The 23522-nt window shown below is 47.9% G+C and overlaps 1 protein-coding gene across 2 annotated transcripts in view; it reads right to left on the bottom strand.

Annotated features, from left to right (window-relative positions):
- Positions 1–23522, bottom strand: part of LOC149452237 (uncharacterized) — an 81558-nt gene that overhangs the window by 21796 nt on the left and 36240 nt on the right. Inside the window, exons 10-16 of one of the 2 annotated variants that reach the window (XM_089689615.1) lie at positions 22321–22395; positions 20335–20392; positions 15331–15350; positions 13048–13066; positions 9293–9384; positions 7648–7812; positions 4110–4226 (exon numbers count right to left, since the gene is read on the bottom strand). In XM_089689615.1, the coding sequence (XP_089545741.1) occupies positions 4110–4226; positions 7648–7812; positions 9293–9384; positions 13048–13066; positions 15331–15350; positions 20335–20392; positions 22321–22395 (546 nt within the window). Of the gene's footprint in view, positions 1–4109; positions 4227–7647; positions 7813–9292; positions 9385–13047; positions 13067–15330; positions 15351–17176; positions 20393–22320; positions 22396–23522 lie in introns of those variants that run through there. The other variant, XM_089689614.1, reaches the window with a different exon arrangement.

Here is a 23522-nt window from a genome sequence, read left to right as displayed (position 1 = left end):
CCGAGACCTGTCGCTCCGCCTGGGGGTCCGGCGCCCGCCGCTCCGCCTGGGGGCACGATGCCTGTCGCCCCGCCTGGGGGCACGGTGCCCGTCGCCCCGCCCGGGGGCCCGGTGCCCGTCGCCCCGCCCGGGGGCCCGGTGCCCGCCGCCCCGCCCGGGGGCCCGGTGCCCGCCGCCCCGCCCGGGGGCCCGGTGCCCGCCGCCCCGCCCGGGGGCCCGGTGCCCGCCGCCCCGCCCGGGGGCCCGCTGCCTGCCGCCCCGCCCGGTGGCCCGCTGCCTGCTGCTCCGCCCGGTGGCCCGCTGCCTGCTGCTCCGCCTGGTGGCCCGCTGCCTGCTGCTTCGCCTGGTAATCCGATGTGCCTCTGCCCGGAGTCCTGCCCGATGTGCCTCTGCCCGGAGTCCTGCCCGATGTGCCTCTGCCCGGAGTCCTGCCCGGTGTGCCTCTGCCCGGTGTGCCTCTGCTCGATGTGCCTCTGCCCGGAGTCCTGCCCGATGTGCCTCTGCCCGATGTGCCTCTGCCCGGAGTCCTGCCCGATGTGCCTCTGCCCGGTGTGCCTCTGCCCGGAGTCCAGCCCGGTGTGCCTCTGCCCGATGTGCCCCTGCCCGATGTGCCCCTGCCCGATGTGCCTCTGCCCGATGTGCCTCTGCCCGGTGTGCCTCTGCCCGATGTGCCTCTGCCCGGTGTGCCTCTGCCCGGTGTGCCTCTGCCCGGTGTGCCTCTGCCCGGAGTCCAGCCCGGTGTGCCTCTGCCCGGAGTCCAGCCCGGTGTGCCTCTGCCCGGAGTCCAGCCCGGTGTGCCTCTGCCCGGAGTCCAGCCCGGTGTGCCGCTGCCCGGAGTCCAGCCCGGTGTGCCAGTCTTTGTTATCCCGCCAGTTACCAGACCCGGGCGGTGGAACATTTTGCCCAGCTAGGACTGTTTGGAGCGTCCTGAGGCCGCTCCTTGGGGGGGGAGTACTGTTAGGAATGGACTGGCCAGCAATGGTGGGACTCACCTGCCTTTTGATCTGCAGTACCAGGGCTGGCCAGCGGGTGCTCCCAGCAATCAGAGACTCAACCTTTCAGCCAGCTAACACCTGGAACTGATGATGCTGGGGTATTTAAGGGATGGCCAGACCCACAGACTCTGCCTTGGTGTTGTGTTTGTCCTGGGCCCTGTATCTGTCCTGCATCCTGTTTCTGTCCCTCTGCCTGACCCTCTGTACTACGCTGCTTGTTACCTGTTTTGATCTCTGGCTTGTGACCCTGACCATCCCTCTGCCTGACCCTCTGTACTACGCTGCTTGCTACCTGCTGAACCTGGCCTGTGACCCCGACCATTCTCTGCTTGCTCCCCCTGTACCTACCTGCCCAATTGATATTGACCCGGCCTGCCTGACGACGCTTGCTTGTATGTACTGTTATCTGTGGGTGGTTGGTTTGGTTTGTTTGCACTGTATTATGTTTAGTATTGCACTGCGTTTATGTTTGTATGGTTAGTGTTAATAAATTGTATTGTTTATCACATATCTGAAGTCTGCGTTTCCCTGCATCAGTCACACACCTCTGGTCATACCTGGGAGCCCTGACAGTGTCTCTGCCCCTCCCACAATGGGGAGATTTCCTGCAGTAGTTTGTGTCTCTGCCCCTCCCACAATGGTAGGATATCCCAGCAGTAGTTTGTGTCTCTTCCCCTCCCACAATGGGGAGATTTCCCTGCAGTAGTTTGTGTCTCTGCCCCTCCCACAATGGTGAGATTTTCCTGCAGTAGTTTGTGTCTCTGCCCCTCCCACAATGGGGAGATTTCCCTGCAGTAGTTTGTGTCTCTGCCCCTCCCACAATGGGGAGATTTCCCTGCAGTAGTTTGTGTCTCTGCCCCTCCCACAATGGGGAGATTTCCTGCAGTAGTTTGTGTCTCTGCCCCTCCCACAATGGGGAGATTCCCTGGAGTGGTTTGTGTCTCTGCCCCTCCCACAATGGGGAGATTCCCTGCAGTAGTTTGTGTCTCTGCCCCTCCCACAATGGGGAGATTCCCTGGAGTGGTTTGTGTCTCTGCCCCTCTCACGGAGATCTGATTTCCTTGCAGTAGTTTCCACAATGTTTCCAACAAATGAACACACAAAAGAAAGTCATTTCCATCACAGGGACAACATTCAGCTCTGTACTTTAAAGTGATCCTCCCAGCACAGCGTCACTTGTAGAGAATCACATTCTTGTAATGTAAGAGGCTCTATACTTACCTTTCCAGCGGCCTGTTTGTTGAAACACCGCCTCTTCAGGGCTTGTAGGTATTCCATACTTCTGGGTGTCCTGCTCCTCCACCCAACGCTGTGACTTCTCCTGTTGACTCCTAGGTGACTATAAGATACACAAGTCAGCAGGAGGAACCACGCATGAGGTGGAGAAAACAGATATTCCACTCGCTCAGCCAATCGAATATCTGCCGCAATCAGTGAGAACCGAAGAGGCAGAGTTTCAATAAACAGGCCTCCGGAAAGCTGAGTATAGAGCCTTTTATTACAAGTCTGGGATTCTTTACAAGGGACATTGTGCTGAGAGGGTCAGCAGAACGCGAAGATTTTTACACCACCAGACCAGAAACCTTTTTTCCCCCCCCACAGTCTTATTTCTGATCTGTTTCCTCTACTTCCCCCAGGGTGGGCACATTTCCAAGACTGAGCAGATAATGATGTGGAAGCAGCACTCAGTCCTGGAGCACTGGCAGCTCAGTGGCACTCAGCCCTGGAGTAATGGCAGCCCAGGGGCACTCAGTCCTGGAGTACGGGGAGCCCAGTGGCACTCAGTCCTGGAGTACGGGGAGCCCAGTGGCACTCAGTCCTGGAGTACGGGGAGCCCAGTGGCACTCAGTCCTGGAGTACGGGGAGCCCAGTTGCACTCAGTCCTGGAGTACGGGGAGCCCAGTGGCACTCAGTCCTGGAGCACTGGCAGCCCAGTGGCACTCAGCCCTGGAGCACTGGCAGCCCAGTGGCACTCAGCCCTGGAGTACTGGCAGCCCAGTGGCACTCAGCCCTGGAGTAATGGCAGCCCAGGGGCACTCAGTCCTGGAGTACTGGCAGCCCAGTGGCACTCAGCCCTGGAGTACTGGCAGCCCAGTAGCACTCAGCCCTGGAGTACAGACAGTCCAGTGGCATTCAGCCCTGGAGTACTGGCAGCTCAGTGGCACTCAGCCCTGGAGTACTGGCAGCCCAGTGGCACTCAGCCCTGGAGTACTGGCAGCCCAGTGGCACTCAGTCCTGGAGTACTGGCAGCCCAGTGGCACTCAGCCCTGGAGTACTGGCAGCCCAGTAGCACTCAGCCCTGGAGTACAGACAGTCCAGTGGCATTCAGCCCTGGAGTAATGGCAGCCCAGTAGCACTCAGTCCTGGCGTACCGGCAGCCCAGTAGCACTCAGTCCTGGAGTACCGGGAGCCCAGTAGCACTCAGTCCTGGAGTACCGGCAGCCCAGTAGCACTCAGTCCTGGAGTACCGGCAGCCCAGTAGCACTCAGTCCTGGAGTACTAGCAGCCCAGTGGCACTCAGCTCTGGAGTAATGGCAGCCCAGTAGCACTCAGTCCTGGCGTACCGGCAGCCCAGTAGCACTCAGTCCTGGAGTACCGGCAGCCCAGTAGCACTCAGTCCTGGAGTACCGGCAGCCCAGTAGCACTCAGTCCTGGAGTACCGGCAGCCCAGTAGCACTCAGTCCTGGAGTACCGGCAGCCCAGTAGCACTCAGTCCTGGAGTACCGGCAGCCCAGTAGCACTCAGTCCTGGAGTACCGGCAGCCCAGTAGCACTCAGTCCTGGAGTACCGGCAGCCCAGTAGCACTCAGTCCTGGCGTACCGGCAGCCCAGTAGGACTCAGTCCTGGCGTACCGGCAGCCCAGTAGCACTCAGTCCTGGCGTACCGGCAGCCCAGTAGCAATCAGTCCTGGCGTACCGGCAGCCCAGTAGCACTCAGTCCTGGCGTACCGGCAGCCCAGTAGCACTCAGTCCTGGCGTACCGGCAGCCCAGTAGCACTCAGTCCTGGAGTACTGGGAGCCCAGTAGCACTCAGTCCTGGATGATGTGACGAAGTGCCCCCTGGGGAGATGGGGGTGTAAATGACACAACAACAGATGTCTCCTCGGGCACCTACCTAATTTCTTTGGCTTACTCTTCCTGCGGCTACCTTTTTTCCTGTCGGTGCAGGGTACAAGGATTCCGACTCCTGGGGGAAGGGATGACAAATAGCTACTTTCACATCCTGTTGTAACTGCCAAGAGACAAAAGGGAAGAGATAAAGGGGAGATGATTTCTGGGTATTTTAATATATAAATTGTAGTTCTGATCAGTGATGCCAGCAGTCAGTATTTCTACTGGCAGCCAGTAAAAAACGGCCACTTTTCTCCTGCCAGTAACAGGAAAAGGTTGTCAGTTAAAAATACGACTGTGACGCTCAGCTCAGAACTGCGCATACACAGTTCCGGCCTGAAGCCGCCCGAGACCATCCAAGTGCCTACTACAGTGCGTTTGAGCGGTGCCAACAGGGGGCGGGTCTGGCAGAGGTGGTGCCTAAGCTTGTCATGTGATGTCATTGTGCAGGGAAGCTGAGCGGAGCCTCACATGTGGGTCTGCGGGACGGGAGCATGGCAAGCCGGGAGCGGGACTGTCAGTGCTGTTTGGACTGGATTGGACTGAACGGCCCACCATGTGTTTAGAGAGACTGTCACTGTGACTCAGAAGGGGACAGGTGATGTCAGTGAGGTGTCATCATCATCTGTGCTGCTGCACACTGCTGTCAGTGTCACTGTGAGAGTCAATTTTATTTGTCCCTGTCCATTCTGATTTGAGTCCTGTCCCTCAGCTACTTATTTACTGTATAGAAAATAAAATAGGAAATAGGGTATTTTTCGCTCCATAAGAATGGGGGAAAATGTCTGAGCGTCCTAGGGAGCGAATATGGAGCAGTCGGCCGGTATTCCCGCCAGCGCCATGTTAGAATAGCGGGCCAGCTGCTCGGCTCTTCTGTGCAGCAGAACCTGCTCCTCAATCCAGCGCTGTCCTCACCGTCTTCTCTCCCCGGCACCGGCATCTTTAGTGTGGGCACCTGGCTGTGACAGCTTGTGGCTTCATAGCCGGGTGTCCACTGAGCATGCCTGAGAAGCGCTGCACTTTGTGAATGGTCCGGCAGTCTTCTGGGACCTGTCATGTGTCCCAGAAGACGGGTACAGAGGACAACTCCGTGAAGTGGGAGCGGGTACCTGTCAAATTTGGGTACCCGCTCCACAAAGGTCTGCAGTCTCTGGTCATCCCCTGTACTGTGTCCGCAGTAACTGGTCATCTCCTGTACCATGTCCGCAGTCTCTGGTCATCTCCTGTACTATGTCCGCAGTCACTGGTCATCTCCTGTACCATGTCCGCAGTCTCTGGTCATCTCCTGTACTGTGTCCGCAGTCTCTGGTCATCTCCTGTACTGTCCGCAGTCTCTGGTCATCTCCTGTACCGTGTCTGCAGTCTCTGGTCATCTCCTGTACCGTGTATGCAGTCTCTGGTCATCTCCTGTACCGTGTATGCAGTCTCTGGTCATCTCCTGTACTGTGTTGGCAGTCTCTGGTCATCTCTCCTGTACTGTGTCCGCAGTCTCTGGTCATCTCCTGTACCGTGTCCACAGTCTCTGGTCATATCCTGTACCGTGTCTGCAGTCTCTGGTCCATATCCTGTACTGTCCGCAGTCTCTGGTCCATCTCCTGTACCGCGTCCGCAGTCTCTGGTCCATCTCCTGTACCGCGTCCGCAGTCTCTGGTCATCCCCTGTACCGTGTCCGCAGTCTCTGGTCATCCCCTGTGCCGTGTCCGCAGTCTCTGGTCATCCCCTGTACCGTGTCCGCAGTCTCTGGTCATCCCCTGTACCGTGTCCGCAGTCTCTGGTCATCCCCTGTACCGTGTCCGCAGTCTCTGGTCATCCCCTGTACCGTGTCCGCAGTCTCTGGTCATCTCCTGTACCGTGTCCGCAGTCTCTGGTCATCTCCTGTACCGTGTCCGTAGTCTCTGGTCATCTCCTGTACCGTGTCCGTAGTCTCTGGTCATCTCCTGTAATATGTCTGCAGTCTCTGGTCATCTCCTGTAATATGTCTGCAGTCTCTGGTCATCTCCTGTACTATGTCCGCAGTCTCTGGTCATTTTCTGTACTATGTCTGTAGTCCATTGGTTCAGAATATTTTTTTTCGTTTTCCTCCTCTAAAACCTGGGTGCATCTTACGGAGCGAACATAACGGTAGGTTTTTTGCCCTATATTTACCTTAACCATTTTCCAACCAGGTTATAGCCGAATGACGGCTACAGCGCAGTCAGCTGGTTTGGGAGGGCGTTTAAATTCCAAACTGTGCCGTCAGCCCTCGTCCATTATCCTCTGCAGGAATACAAAACACCTCCACTTTATGGTATAAGAAAAGGAGGGAGGGGTCCTGTAGTCCAACAGCCAAGAACTGGGGAGGACTGACAACACTGCTTGGAACTTCAGTGCAGCAGAGGCAGAGTTGTCAAGTCACTACAGGATGTTAGGAGTTTACAGGATTTCTGGCAGGAACAATGGGTATTCTTTTGTGCTTGGAAAACTCATACAAATGAGCGCAGAGAGGCCACTCCAGGTGGAAACATGTGAACAGTTAATCATGAGCTCACCACTGCTGCCTTGTTAATCATATGCATGATGAAGAGAACTGGAAAAAAAGGCGCTGTGGAAAATGCTCTCAGACAAGCACCTTAGTGGAGGTGCATCTTTATTGGGTGAGATAAAGTAGCAAGTATAATAAAATTAACCAGCCTGAAGTGGACAGTGTGATTCCAATGGACGGCCCGTCCGCTCTGAGGGGAGCTGAGATCAAAGAATGCTCCTGTCGGCTTCAAATCACGTGGTGTCAGCGTACCAGCGTCCTGGGTGGTGTCACCATGGCAAACGAAGGCAGTGTCCGGCGTTGGCTTCAGCTGGGAGCATATGTGGGGTTACCAAGACGACATGTTTCGCGCAGTTGCGCTTTGTCAAGTCTCTGGTAACCATGGCCGGCGGCCATTATATAGAAGACCATTAAAGGGATTGCAATCTGTACCTTTAAATTTGTATTCAGCATTGCTTCAGGACGAGCCGTCCGCTCTGATTGACACCCCATCCCCTGCTAATTACACTCAGCCAGCCTTCCCTTTAATGGTCTTCTATATAATGGCCGCCGGCCATGGTTACCAGAGACTTGACAAAGCGCAACTGCGCGAAACATGTCGTCTTGGTAACCCCACATATGCTCCCAGCTGAAGCCAACGCCGGACACTGCCTTCGTTTGCCATGGTGACACCACCCAGGACGCTGGTACGCTGACACCACGTGATTTGAAGCCGACAGGAGCATTCTTTGATCTCAGCTCCCCTCAGAGCGGACGGGCCGTCCATTGGAATCACACTGTCCACTTCAGGCTGGTTAATTTTATTATACTTGCTACTTTATCTCACCCAATAAAGATGCACCTCCACTAAGGTGCTTGTCTGAGAGCATTTTCCACAGCGCCTTTTTTCCAATTCTTTTGTGCTTGCAGCATTTTTAAAGGATTAACACATAGGGACATGTGCATGTACTGCACGATTTATTTTTTATCTTTCAGTTTTGCCAGGGAACACTCTTTGTGTTCTGCATGATTCCCGCTTCACCTGGGACATACGAAAGAGATCCATCTCTGTAATTGCAGTCAGAGTTCGTACTATTTGTGCCGAGAGTCTCATCCACGGGTTGTCCAGGATCTGCCACCTCCGACATCTGTTCAGTCTGCTCTCCGGCTGAGGTCTCAGGGGTCACCACATCTTCCTGTGAGGACTCTGTGGGGAAAAGGAGAAAGACTGAGACAGTCTGCAGGAAACCTGCAGACGGGTCTGATTTTACTATTATATTGGAATTACAGATAAAACTGTTTAAAACATTTTTCTTTTTGTATTGTCTCTGAGACAGGAAGTGAGGGGAAATCTGTCCAATGGGGACACAGGAGGCCATACTTCTCTTTTAAAGATCATCAGAAACAATCAACAGCAGAGGAGGAAGGGGGGCTCCTGAATGTAAACACTGAAAGTGTTTACATTTGTGATTGCTGTGATTGGCCATTGGTGATCACAAAGCACAGAGCTGCTATGACTGGCTCTGTACATTTTTTCTGTGATTTGTGCTGTCTAATGACAGTTTGATTACAGGCTTTTAGAGGGTGCTGGCCGCCAGGGATGCACTGAAATTTTGGTGGCCAAAACGTTTCGGCCGAAAACACCCCCATCGGCCTTCGGCTGATCTGAAAATAAGCACCGATATAGGTGCTGAAAATAACCCCGCCCCTCGCCGCTGCTTGGTGGTTCTCAGCCTTACCCGAGAACCTATTGAACGATCCCAGCGCTGGGCATAGAGATCAGTGAAGGAAAGATGGCCTCCCCTCATCTCTATGCCCTTGGAGGAACGGAGCGACGTCACTTCCGGTTCCAGCCGATCAATGCTTTTTTTGATCTAATAGTTTACATTGTAGAGGAGAGATGTGGGGTCTTCTTGACCCCATATCTCTCCATAAAGAGGACCTGTCTTTGCTTATTTCTATCACACGGGATGCATGCATTCCTTGTGACAGTAATAAAAGTGATTACATTTTTTTAAAGAGACAGTGTGAAAAAAAAAAATTAAATAAAAAAAAAAAAAAAAGTTTAAAGTGCCCCCATCCCCCCGTGCTCGCACGTAGTAGTGAATGCATACGTAGGCCACGCCTACATATGTAAACGGTGTTCAAACGTCAGAGCAAGAGCAATAATTCTCGCACTAGACCTCCTCTGCATCTTTAAACTGGTAACCTTTAGAAATGTTTAAAGAGTCACTCATGGAGATTTTTAAGTATCGCAGTTTGACGCCATTCCACGAGCAAGTGCAATTTTAAAGCATGACATGCTGGGTATCTACTTACCAGGCATAACATTATCTTTCAAATTTTACAAAAACATTGGGGTATATATTGTGTTTTTTTTGTATTTCAATGGTTTTATTAATTTTAAACAGTATAAAACAGAGGCAACAAAACACACCCACGCAGGGGCTATCAATTGCACCGATAAAAAAGGCATAATAGAGCAGACAACGCTCTAATTCCAATAAGGCAAAATGTATGCCCACGCAGGGGCTATCAATGATATTGTCGTTTTTTTAAATCATTAAAGTGTATATTTTTCCAAAAACACTGTGTTTGAAAAATATATTCATTTTTAAAAACTGTAATTTTTAAAAACTGCCCCCCAGGACTCCTCCTCTTCACATATTATTCTGTATATACTGTACCCCGATCCAAGGGGGGAGGATCAAAACTTTCAAGCAATTCGCTGAGCACACCATCATCTTTCTGGCCTTGAGATGCCATTGGGGCAGGGGACCTCACTGGAGCTGTCCTATCAGAGAGAAGGAAGAGAAGATGGTAAGATACAGAGTATACCCCTCCCCCTGGGGGAGGCCAAAGGTGAAGATACAGAACATATTCCCTGAGCGCATGTATCCATAAACTGCAAACCTAGGCTCCGCCCACCAGCCTGACAGTGGTAGCGGGAGCACGGATTGGTTGACGGCCTGAGAATGCCGGTATATGAGATCACCCCCCTCCACCCCCCCCATGGTATGTCTCCACCAATCCACATACAGCAAGACTGCAGGGGCAGTAACATGGGACACATGGCTGAAATGGGAGAGATGTACTAATATCAGTGCAAAGATCACAACTTTATCAGTGTTTAATAATAATGATCACACACAGGATATCAGTGTATAATAACAGAGATCACAGGTATGATATCAGTGTATAATGATAGTGATGACACACAGGATATCAGTGGATAATAATAGTGATGACACACAGGATATCAGTGGATAATAATAGGGATCACAGACATGATATCAGTGTATAAAAATAGTGATCACAGGCAGCATATCAGTGTATAAAAATAGTGATCACAGGCAGGATATCAGTGTATAATATCAGTGATCACACACAGGATATCAGTGTATAATAACAGAGATCACAGGTATGATATCAGTGTATAATAATAGTGATGACACACAGGATATCAGTGGATAATAATAGGGATCACAGGCATGATATCAGTGTATAATAATAGTAATCACAGATATAATATCAGTGTATAATAACAGAGATCACGCTCAGGATATCAGTGGATAGTAATAGTGATCACAGGCAGGATATCAGTGTATAATATCAGTGATCACAGGCAGGATATCAGTGTATAATAACAGTGATCACAGGCAGGATATCAGTGTTTAATAATAGTGATGACACACAGGATATCAGTGGATAATATTAGGGATCACAGGCATGATATCAGTGTATAATAATAGTAATCACAGATATAATATCAGTGTATAATAACAGAGATCACGCTCAGGATATCAGTGGATAGTAATAGTGATCACAGGCAGGATATCAGTGTATAATAACAGTGATCACAGGCAGGATATCAGTGTTTAATAATAGTGATCACAGGCAGGATATCAGTGTTTAATAATAGTGATCACACACAGGATATCAGTGGATAATAATAGGGATCACAGGCATGATATCAGTGTATAATAATAGTAATCACAGATATAATATCAGTATATAATAAGAGTGATCACACACAGGATATCAGTGAACAATAATAGTGATCACAGGCAGGATATCAGTGTATAATTATAGTGATCACAGACATGATATCAGTGCATAATAATAGTGATCACAGGCAGCATATCAGTGTATAAAAATAGTGATCACAGGCAGGATATCAGTGTATAATATCAGTGATCACAGGCAGGATATCAGTGTATAATAACAGTGATCACAGGCAGGATATAAGTGTATAATAATAGTGACCACACACAAGATATTAGTGATCACACACGGGATATCAGTGCATAATAATAGTGATCACAGACATGATAGTGTATAATAACAGTGATCACAGGCAGGATATCAGTGCATAGTAATATTGATCAAAGGCAGAATATCAGTGCATAGTAATAGTGATCGCAGGCAGGATATCAGTGCATAGTAATAGTGATCGCAGGCAGGATATCAGTGCATAGTAATAGTGATCACAGGCACAATATCAGTGCATAGTAATCGTGATCACAGACAGGATATCAGTGCATAATAGTGATCACAGGCAGGATATCAGTGCATAATAATAGTGATCACAGGCAGGATATCAGTGTATAGTAACAGTGATCACAGGCAGGATATCAGTGTATAGTAACAGTGATCACAGGCAGGATATCAGTGCATAGTAATAGTGATCACAGGCAGGATATCAGTGCATAGTAATAGTGATCACAGGCAGGATATCAGTGCATAGTAATAGTGATCACAGGCAGGATATCAGTGCATAGTAACAGTGATCACAGGCAGGATATCAGTGCATAGTAATAGTGATCACAGGCAGGATATCAGTGCATAGTAATAGTGATCACAGGCAGGATATCAGTGCATAGTAATGGTGATCACAGGAAGGATATCAGTGCATAGTAATAGTGATCACAGGCAGGATATCAGTGCATAGTAACAGTGATCACAGGCAGGATATCAGTGCATAGTAACAGTGATCACAGGCAGGATATCAGTGCATAGTAACAGTGATCACAGGCAGGATATCAGTGCATAGTAACAGTGATCACAGGCAGGATATCAGTGCATAGTAACAGTGATCACAGGCAGGATATCAGTGCATAGTAATAGTGATCACAGGCAGGATATCAGTGCATAGTAACAGTGATCACAGGCAGGATATCAGTGTATAGTAACAGTGATCACAGGCAGGATATCAGTGCATAGTAACAGTGATCACAGGCAGGATATCAGTGCATAGTAACAGTGATCACAGGCAGGATATCAGTGCATAGTAATAGTGATCACAGTGTCTCACCAGTAATATTTGCACTCACACACCTGGCTGCAGCACTCAGGACAGGAAGCAACAAAGTCTGAAGTAAGACGGCTTGTGATTGGCTCCTGCAGCCAGCAGTCCAACCGCCAAGAACTCTGGGAATTGTAGTTCCGGCTCAACCCCCTGCACTGGGACTCTCTCAGTGAAGAACTACAGGAAGAAACTCCGCAGTTCTCAGCCAATCCGCTTCGATGACATCACGCTTTACAGTGGCCAATCACCACAGCAGGGCTAGGGGGCTCTGCAGTTTGTATGACAAGGATTACTTTGTCCTTGCTGTAGCCGCCATTTTCTTGTAGCCTGTATGCACAGCTCCAGGAAAATGGCTTGTTTGTCTTCCAGCACTGGCTGTCCTGTGTTCTGTACAGGGTGACTTTCCATGAGGGAATGACTACTGTCCTGGCTCACCTCATGGCAGCATGAGGGTCACCTTCACCCTCTGACCCCCAGAACTGACCTTCTAAGTAATAAAGGAGAGGAGGAGACCCTCCATTAGGATTCTTTTTTTTTTTTTTAGAGTTCAAGAAAACTTTCCTTTATCAACACGTCTCCATGTTCTTCCACCCTGCCAACATCCCTAGCCAGGTCCAGCCCTGTGGTAGGAGGTCAGTCCTGGTGCATGGCGCCCCCTGGTGCTGGGGTTGAATGCTGACCCTCCCTATGCAGTGCGGTGCAGCTCTCTCCTCTCCCCGCACTCAATATCGGCTTGTGGACTTCAAAGCCGTCAGCTCAGCTCACCAAAAAACCTGACCATTCATTGTGGATGGGGGAATCCTTCCCGCTGAGCTATCCTGACACCAGGAAGACTTCCCCACCATCAGAATAAACTGATCACTACTGCCGGCTATAGCCAGCAACACTGATTGAATGACATTTATCTGACAGGCAGAACTGATCAGTAGATCGACTTCTGTATAAATCAAGGTCCCCATACATGAATCAAAATCTGGCCGGTCCCTGCTGAACCTGTCGAATTTTGATCCATGTATGGTCGGCTTCAGGGGTGGACTGACAACTCATGGGGCCCCCGGGCAATAGGGGATCATGGGGCCCGTGTCCTCGCCCACACCCAAAAAAGCCCACGAAAAAGCCAATGAAAGGTACCACGGGCATCTCATGGGGCCCCCTGGGCAATAGGGCATCATGGGGCCCCTTTGTCCTCGCCCACACCCAAAAAAGCCTATGAAAAGTACCAGGGGCACCTCAGGGGGCCCCTACAGCGCCTGGGCCCTCGAGCAGTGCCCGAGTGCTTGAATGGTCAGTCCTCCCCTGGTCAGCTTTAGGCTTTTCTTCCACTTTAACGGTTTCCCAAACCAATTCCATTCAAAGCAAGTGGTCCAGTCAGCTAATAAGAATGAAGGCTAGTACACACAATGAAAAAATCGGACGAAAAAACCCGTTTTGGAAGCAATCATCCGATAATCTATTTGTTAATACACAGCTTTCGAGAGAAGATCACGATAGTTCAGGTAAAATTATGCAAAGGGACAAGCATAAAAAATTTTGTGGAAGATACAGTATATTGCCAAAAGAATTGGCCCCGCCCTCCAAATCATGTGATTCAGGTGTTCCAATCGCCTCCATGACCACAGGTGTATAAAATCATCCCCTAGGCATGCAGACGTCTTCTACAAACATTGGTGAAAGAATGGGTCGCTCTCAGGAGCTCAGTGACTCCAAGCGTGGTCCCATGATAGGTGGCCACCTGTGCAATAAGTCCATCCGTGACATTTCCTGGCTACTAAATATTCCACGCTCAACTGTTAGTGGGATTATAACAAAGTGGAGGCAACTGGGAGCAACAGCCACTCAGCCACCAAGTGGTAGGCCACGTCACATGACAGAGCGGGGTCAGCGCATGTTGAAGCGCACAGTGCGCAGAAGTTGCCAACTGTCTGCAGAGTCAATAGCTAAAGACCTCCAAACTTGGTGTGGCCTTCAGATTAGCACAACAACAGTGTGTAGAGAGCTCCATGGAATGGGTTTCCATGGCCGAGCAGCTGCATCCAAACCTTACATCACCAAGTGCAATGCAAAGCGTCGGATGCCGTGGTGTAAAGCACGCTGCCACTGGACTCTAGAGCAGAGGAGACGTGTTCTCTGGAGTGTCCAATCACACTTCTCTGTCTGGCAATCCGATGGACGTGTCTGGGTTTGGAGGTTTCCAGGAGAACGGTACTTGCCTGACTGCATTGTGCCAAGTGTAAAGTTTGGTGGAGGGGGGATTATGGTGTGGGGTTGTTTTTCAGGGCTGGGGCTTGGCCCCCTAGTTCCAGTGAAGGGAACTCTTAAGGTGACATTTTGGACAATTTCATGCTCCTAACTTTGTGGGAAGAGTTTGGGGATGGCCCCTTCCTGTTCCAACATGACTGCACACCAGTGCACAAAGCAAGGTCCATAAAGACATGGAGGAGCCAGTTTGGGGTGGAGGAACCTGACTGTCCTGCACAGAGTCCTGACCTCAACCCGATAGAACACCTTTAGGATGAATTAGAGCGGAGACTGCGAGCCAGGCCACCTCCCCCGACATCAGTGCCTGACCTGACAAATGTGCTTCTGGAAGAATGGTCCAACCTTCCCATAGACACCCTCCTAAACCTTGTGGACGGCCTTCCCAGAAGAGGTGAAGCTGTTATAGCTGCAGAGGGCGGGGCCAACTCAATATTGAACCCTTTGGACTAAGACTGGGGGGCCATTAAAGGTCATGTGCGTGGAAAGGCAGGAGGCCAATACTTTTGGCAATATAGTGTAACAGAACAAACTTTTTTTTCGTTTAATCAGCACAGTATTCATTTAAAAAAAAAATCGAGTGAACAGGACTGCGCATGCTTGGAAACTAAAGAATCCAATCCAATATGTATTGGATGTATTCTGTCTTACTGTAGAAGATTTTTGGTAACTTTAGTAACCGATTTGTTTTTTTAATAGACTGGCATGCAAAAAAAAATGGACGATCGATTATCCGATGTTCTCATCATGTGTACCAGCTTTAAAGTGGTAGTAAACTTTCTAAAGAAAAAATCCTCCTGCAAGGTAGTGTCATAATGTTCTAGTATGCATCGTATACTAGCACATTATGAAATACTTACCTTAGAACGAAGTCTTCCAACGCAGCACTGTCACCACTGAAAGGACTTCCATCTTCACCTGATCTTCCTTCAGGGTTTGCACGCTGTGGCTGTTTGAATGGCCATGAGGACACCACTCCCATACATGTGCATGGGAGTCACAACTGCAGCATGGAGCTCTCAAGGGACAACGTGAGTATGCCATCCCTTCAGAACATGTGCGCTGGTGACGGCACCGGGTCCACAAAACAGAGTGGTGCACATGTAGGAGATATTCCTTGTACCTACAGGTAAGCTTTATTTCACGCTCACCTGCAGGTACAAGTGCACTGGTGGTATTTACTGCTGCTTTATGAACCCCGGTGCTGCAAGGCAGAAGTGCTAATCACTTAGGCTGCATTTACACTGGTGTGCTGCAGTTTGACCACCGCGAGATTGTTTTACACACAGTTCCTATTGACTTCTATTAGACTGGGCGTTTTCTGAAAGGGCATCAAAAATGCAGCATGCAGGACTTTCCTGAAAACTCATGGTCTAGTACAGGGGTAGGCAACCTGTGGCTCTGTAGCTGTTGTGGAACTACATTTCCCATGAGGCATTGCAAAGATTACAAAACTGACAGTTACAGCTATGACTTGCAGAGGCATGATGGAACTTGTAGTCCTCTCAGGTTGCCTACCCCTGGTCCAGTAGAAGTAAATAGGATCATGCCTAAAACCCTAATACAATAACGGCAGTACACTGGTGTGAACTAGCTCTAAGCCACTGAACAATCCTATATTGATAGACACGTTATTGATTGTAGTTTTGGGGATAAGGCAGATCCATTTATAAGTGGCAGTGATAGCATCTGCAGACTATCTGCTCAGTTCAATAATCCATTATAATGTCCACCTCCTGGGGTGTGTCCCCATGTGATCGAAGCTTTATAATTATTAATACACATTACATTGTCTTTAATAAAAAAGAAGACGGAGAATCCCTTTAGCTCCCACCAATGACATTACTGCAGTGTTGTCAGATTTGTGGCTCTGTGAAGGTGATTGGATAGTAGTACCATTGGCTGGTAAGTCTCACTGATGAATCTGTGCAAGTCCATCCAATCAGGGGTTAGCATTTCTATTCAACAGTACAAAAAATGGCAACTGCCCCAGTCTATAACCGGCCTTCACAGCAAGGAGCACATGGAAGAGCGACGCATGTCAAACAACAAAAGACAAAAGTTCCCAGCTCAACTTGCCAACCAGCCTGCAAACAAACAAAATTAACTTGTCTAACAGTATGCGGTAAAAACAGGGGTTTAGTTAGCACACATCTGCAAATACATGCGTAAGCTACAGAGCCTCATCGGGTTAGCATTTCTATTGGTTCCCCCAATTGGGCCGATGATCAGTTTCCACTTTGGTAACCACCGTCAACATTTTTTGTGGAATTGCTTCGCTTATTATACTGTTTGTGCATTTGTGTTATTTATTACCGGCATCGTTGGCTCTGCCACAGTCTGGATTTAAAGTCAAAGTAAAGCCAAAAGTATTATAGAATTTTGGATGTATGCTCAGAAAAAGTAATTACTCCTGTGGAGTTTTCATTGTTCTCTATGACACTGGGGAGATTTTACCTCAATTCCTGTCCCTGACAGGAAATGGAGGCGTGGTTGTCACCGTGACCAGAAGACACAGATAGTAATAATAATGAAAAATTCTCCACTATTGTGCTGAGAAAACCCAGTTTTCATGGATTGGCCACTTGGAAACAGAAAATGATTGATAGCATGACTGGCAGGCGTTTCATCTCCATGTAATCATCATTTCATTATAAGCTGATGGAAAATGTTATTTAGCCACAAAAAATTGTCAGCACATGTTCCAAAAAAGACTACAAAAGTGAATCCTGGCTTTGCCTCCTGACTTCTGAGATTCCCCAGTGGTTCTTTACTGTGGTAGCCAATCTCACTGACCAATAGTGAAGATTAGGAGATGGGAGGGGGCAGGGCTCATGGTGACTTTTATAGGTAATGTCAAGATTTGCCTATAAATTTGCCTATGTTTTCAGACTCCTGTATGTATTTGGTGGTGTTGCCATGTTTTTGTTTTTTTTTTTTGGAATTGACCTCTGCCTAAGGGTAACGACACTATCATGTAATAGAAAAAAAACAAATACAAAAAAAGTATATAGCAAATACAATTGCTAGACAAGCCATTTTGTAATTTAATGTTATTAAAAATTACCTTTCCATTTCAAACTGCAGCCGCTTTAGTTTTCTGTAAAATTCAATGCAATATAGTAACCAAGCAATGGTATACAGAACGTCTATAAAAGTGTAACTTCCTGCTTGTGCGATTGGCTCACTGATTTTCTCAGAAGCCTGCACTAAGATACAAGTCATATTTTAGGCACCTCATGCAACAGGAATTTAATTTTTGGTGAGCCACTCCCTAAGGGTTAATTACTTCCAAAGGAATGTAGACACTGAACCTTTCCTTATTTGAACACTGAAAGTGCATTAGCTGAATATAATGAACCAGTCACTCCTATTCATAATCCGTATGCAAGAGACACAGCCAGGGTTGCTGTTAGAAACCACGAGGCCCCGTACAGCCAAACTGACCAGCCCCTCCCCCCCAAAAACCCCCATACGCTTCAGTTATGAATGAACACAGTGAGTGATTGGTACCGATCACTTATTGTGTTCATTCAAAGAAAGAAAGGGGCTGGTAAAAGTCACATATTTACCAGACCCATCTCCCACGCTCTGTCCTGTAGTATCCTATTGTGTGCTTGCAACTGCCGGTGGAAAGGAGAGGAGGGAAGCCAGCAGCACTGTGGGGGCACACAGGGGGACCTGGGCAGCACGGGGAGACGTATGGTGCACAGGGAGGGTTATGGGTGCAGCAGGGGGGCAATTACTGGAACCAATCCCCTGTATGGCTCTCTCTGCAACAGCTGAAAGCCAGATTTCAGCTGCTGAAGAAACAATTGAGTACTGTCCGTGATACTTTTTTTATTTGCACTAACAAACAATTTTGAAGACAAGCTTTCAGGGAGTGTCCCCTTCTTCAGGCCAAAGCAGTGCTGATCACAAAGGTTTAGCAGAATGTTAGAAGAGATGTGGGGGATGGAAAAAAAAAAAAAAAAAAAAAAGAGAGAACAGAGATAAGACACAGCAAAAGCAGAGTCTGGGGGGGAGACAACACTCACAGAGGCAATCATGATACGGCTACAATCACCTCAAGCTGCTGAAGAGATCGTGGCGATCACCCTCCCGGCCCACATCTGATCCACCCAGCTTCCTGGGCCCCCTTTCTGGCCTGGGCCCCATACAGGAGGACTAGTGGTACCCCCTTATCCACGGCCCTGGACACAGCCAAACAAACATCTACATCTTCAGATAAAAAACAGGTTAGGATCTGCAACAAAGTTTCTTAAATTCCCTGTAATGTACATTGATCACCCAGAGGGGGTAGAACAGGTAGTGTAGTGTTTCTTACCTTAATGCAGGACATATTCACGGGGTTCCTGCATCTTTCTCAAGCCTCATTATATACAGGCTAGATAAAAAGGCAGGAATGCCTTGAAACGCATAGCCACACTCTCAGGATGCCCCCCATTGTCTGACATCATCCAATGGTTCCTCTGGAGTCATCTACCAACCCAGAAGTGCTCTGAGCTTCCTTTTCCTACCCGGCCATCAGCAGTGCAGCCCAATCCCTGGACTGGATGCCTCTGTTACAGGGTTCCCTGGATGTCCTGATTTCTCATGCTCTACATGCCTTCACAAACTTATTTTATGTGCGTTGTCATACAATAAATGTTTTATTACTACAATTAGATGGCGCCCTCCTCTGTGTGTATTTTCATGTCCAGAAATTTCTTCCGTCTCTCTGGAGGTGCTGCATCTTGTGAAAGGAAGCTTACCATAGTCCAGGGGTAGGCAACCTGCAGCTCTCTAGTTGTTGTGGAACTACATTTCCCATGAGGCATTACAAAGATTACAAAACTGAGACAGTTACAGCTATGACTTGCAGAGGCATGATGGAACTTGTAGTCCTGAGGCTCTCACGTTGCCTACCCCTGCCATAGTCAACCCCTGACATAACTGATAAGACTGATTTATTACAAATGGATATGCATCCCAGTGTTTTTTCTCTGCTATAAGGAGGTTACCCATACAATACGTGCGCCATATAGATTTTTTTTTCACTTTAATGCAGGAAATGCATTAAGGCAAAAAACCTTTTGAGTTTAAAACCACTTTAAGCATACGGATTATGAATTTCCCCGTTTTGTAACAGGTTCACTTTAATAACTCTTGAAGGGAACCAATCACAAAGCATAAGACCTTTGTAAAGAGTAATCAATGCAAGCGGACATTCTCAGTCAGACTGAACACTGATTTTCAAACAATGAAGCAATCTTTCAGTTTTACTGACAATGACTCCAACTAGCATGTGGTCCAAGAGACACAGAATGTCCGTCACACTTTAAGACCACAAAGAGGTGTGTACTGGTCCTTTAAAACACAGAGAAATGTGTGGGATCCGGTGAGACCATCGAAAGTATTTCAAAAGTCTAACTACAGTCTTTTTTTGCCGTCTCTTCTGGCGTGTGCGTTTTCAGGTGGCGTCTCAGCGCCCGGCGGGTGAAGCATTTCTTACAGTTGACACAGAATCGCAGTTTGCGGTGTTTCTCTAAGGCCTGCTCTGTGTCCAGCAGTTTCCCGCACCGGCCACACTCAAACAGCGAGCTCCCCGAATGCTTCCTCATGTGTATGAGCAGGCTGCATTTATGGCCGAATGCCTGTCCGCACTCTTTGCAACAAAACGGTTTCTCACCAGTGTGGGTTCGCTGATGAATAATATACTGCGAGCGGTAATTGTACTGCAGGCCGCAGACCTCGCAGGGATAGCGCAGCTTGCCATGTTCCTTCGCTTTATGCTTTTCAAGATCGCTCTTGACATCAAAGATCTTGGTACAGTCTTCACAGCTCAGCAGAGTTTCCTCGCTGTGTGTGATTTGGTGAGTTTCCAGTTCAGCCGCGCTGTAAAAACACTTATTGCATATGCCACAACTGAGCGTTGCCTGTGAAGGTCTTTGTCTGGTGACCCAGTCCAATGCTGGGAGGTTCTGGAGAATTTTAGAATGTTCTGCCAACTCTGTGTGGTTGTGAGCGGTGTGCCACACGACACCGCCTGTATCCGAGGGCACAACCGGCTGCTCAAGAAGCTTTTTTTGGCGCCCTCTTTGCTTTTTCAGGATGGGTGTGGCAGAAGAGGAGTCATGCCTTGGCATCCAGTGAGTGGAGGTGGTGCCGTCCTCTGCTATCCACAGCATAGGGCCAGATGCATCATGGGAGTCATCTGTTGCATTCCATTCAGTGCTTACCTCTGACACAAAGAAAAAAATATATATTTATTTCAAGTACTTATATAGCGCCATCAATTTAAGCAGCGCTTTACATGTATATTGTACATTCACATCAGTCCCTAACCCTCAAGGGGTGTACAATCTAAAGTCCCTAACTCACATTCACCAGGGCCAATTTAGACAGGAGCCAATTAACCTACCAGCATGTCTTTGGAGTGTGGGAGGAAACAAGAGTACCCGGAGGAAACCCACACAGTTACAGGGAGAACATGCAAACTCCAGGCAGGTGGTAACACGGTTGGGATTCGAACCAGCAACCCTAGTACTGCCAGGCGGAAATGATAACCATTTAGCCACTGTGCTGCCCATAAATAATATGGTATTTTAAACAAAGATTTTAAAGTAGATATACAGTCAGGTCCATAAATATTGGGACATCGACACAATTCTAACATTTTTGGCTCTATACACCACCGCAATGGATTTGAAATGAAACGAACAAGATGTGCTTTAACTGAAGACTGTCAGCTTTAATTTGAGGGTAATTACATCCAAATCAGGTGAACGGTGTAGGAATTACAACAGTTTGCATATGTTCCTCCCACTTGTTAAGGGACCAAAAGTAATGGGACAGTTGGCTTCTCAGCTGTTCCATGGCCAGGTGTGTGTTAGTCCCTCATTATCCCAATTACAATGAGCAGATAAAAGGTCCAGAGTTCATTTCAAGTGTGCTATTTGCATTTGGAATCTGTTGCTGTCAACTCTCAAGATGAGATCCAAAGAGCTGTCACTATCAGTGAAGCCATCATTAGGCTGAAAAAAACAAAACAAATCCATCAGAGAGATAGCAAAAACATCAGGCGTGGCCAAAACAACTGTCCCAATATTTATGGACCTGACTGTAAATATTAACAAACCTAATAAAATGAGAAAATAAATACCAGCAGGAAGGGCTGACTTAGCTAACTTTTGCTGTAGAATATGCTGCTTCAGGTTCCCACTCCACTGCTGGTCCCATGTTTAAAGTCCAAGTCATTTGGTCAGGTGATCTCTGGAACAAAGGAACAAAGTTTAGGCTTTTTGAACCTCTGCTTCATCAGAGGTCATGTGACTAAGTGCCTAGGCTTTTTAGGCATGTGACCAGCCCTGGAGGGAGGCTAAAGCTGCATGTTTACCAGGAAATAATTCTTTTTCAATTATTATTTCACTACAGGCTGGAGGCACACTGTATGAACCTGACCTAGAAACTCTCGGCCTTCTTGTGTGACCCTTTACTGTGGGTCTACCTGGAGCAGGATAGTCTAATGTCATTCAGGGTGTAATCCTTAAAAGTGGTTGTAAACCTCTGAAATAAAAAAAAAATGAGCAAAGCACACCTTTCTATACTGTACTTGCATTGAGCCAAAACACTTAATTGGATTTCTGTCTGCTCTTGTCATTCCTCTGCTATCTGCATAAGTCACTTCTTTGCTGACCCCAGACAATCTAGGGGGACGGCTCTGCTCCACCCCACCCCACCACATAGCACGTGATGGACAGCCCCTCAGCTGTGCATATTTCCCTATGAGAATGTGCAGAGGGGAATGTGTCCATTCCCTACACTCAGGTGTCAGATTACACTCAGTTCCCTGCTCTATGCTGTGTGCAAGTGTGTGATGTCAGATCCTTGTCCCTGCCTTCTGGAGCTTGGAAAATCTGTGTACAATGTGTGCTTTAGGAGGCTGTAGAGAAGAAATGGATGAGGATAAATGGGTACAACTTATCTAGGAGGATTTGTTTCATTTCTGTGTATCACCTGGAGCCAGTCACTTCGTATGTAAGGGTTTACAACCACTTTAATGCATTTTAGTGACACATGACAAAACAAACATAGGTTGATGAAGTGCTCTCTCTAGGAAGCAACTGCCCTTAAGATCAATAGTGACATTTAAAAAATACAACTCTTTACCTGGAGAACAATCTTCTTCTTTTATCTGCGGCTTCAAGTCATGGCTGTCACTCACAGTTTCTTCATTTGCAACTTCTAGGGCACAATAGGCAATAAAAACTTCTGTTAATAAAGTAATATTAAAGATTTGTTTTTTATTTGTAAAAAAATAACAAACATGTTATACTTACCTGCTCTGTGTAATGGTTTTGCACAGAGCAGCCCCGATCATCCTCTTCCCGGGCCCCCGTTGGCGCTCCTCCTCTTTGACCAGTGCCCCCAATAGCAAGCCGCTTGTCATGGGGGTACTGGTGCATGCTCACTCCCCAGCACTGCTCTAAGCATCCATAAGACACATAGAAGCATGGCTCAGCCCCCTCCCCACACCTTGCACTCTCGTCTCTGGCTGTGATTGACAGCAGTGGGAGCCAATGGCTCCCGCTGCTGTGTCTCAGCAAATGAGGAGAAAGAGACCTGGGACAGCCGAGGCTCTCATGCACATCGCTGGATTGAGAGAGGCTCAGGTAAGTGTTAGGGGAGGAGCTGTTGCACATGGAAGGTTTTTTTTTACCTTCAAGCATAGAAAGCTTTACAACCACTTTAAAGGAAGATTAGATTTTTTCTTTTCCAGAAAAGCAAAATTCTCTTATAATAATTGGGGCTGTTCCTCATAGATATATAACGGATGGTGCAGTGATCAGAGAATGATGGTTAACCTGTATGACCACCTTTACCGTTGATGAAGAACCCCTGGCTCGAAAAGTCATACAAATGTGGACGAAAACAGGTTTGAAGAATTAATGACAAAATTGTTCTAAACAGAAGGAGATCCCTGCAACCTGCTGGGACTGATAACGCCAGAGTGGGTGATTTCTGTATTGGACGCACCTTGGTCTTCTGCAAGAGTGTTCTCATTACGGCAATCTGTACCAGTAAGGATCATCTTTATCTCAGCAGTCTGACTTGCTGCTATTGTTTATTTATTTCATGGACTTATATAGCGCCGCCAATTTACGCAGCACATTACACACAAACGTATATACAGTGGGGCAAAAAAGTATTTAGTCAGCCACCAATTGTGCAAGTTCTCCAATTTAAAAAGATGAGAGAGGCCTGTAATTGGCATCATAGGGAGACCTCAACTATGAGAGACAAAATGAGAAAACAAATCCAGACAATCACATTGGCTGATTTGGAAAGAATTTATTTGCAAATTATGGTAG

The sequence above is a fragment of the Staurois parvus genome, unplaced genomic scaffold (genome assembly GCF_062004578.1).
Source record: "Staurois parvus isolate SC_StPar_1 unplaced genomic scaffold, SC_StPar_1.0 ptg000487l, whole genome shotgun sequence".
NCBI classification, from domain to species: domain Eukaryota; kingdom Metazoa; phylum Chordata; class Amphibia; order Anura; family Ranidae; genus Staurois; species Staurois parvus.
This window is presented reverse-complemented; position numbering and strand designations above follow the sequence as displayed.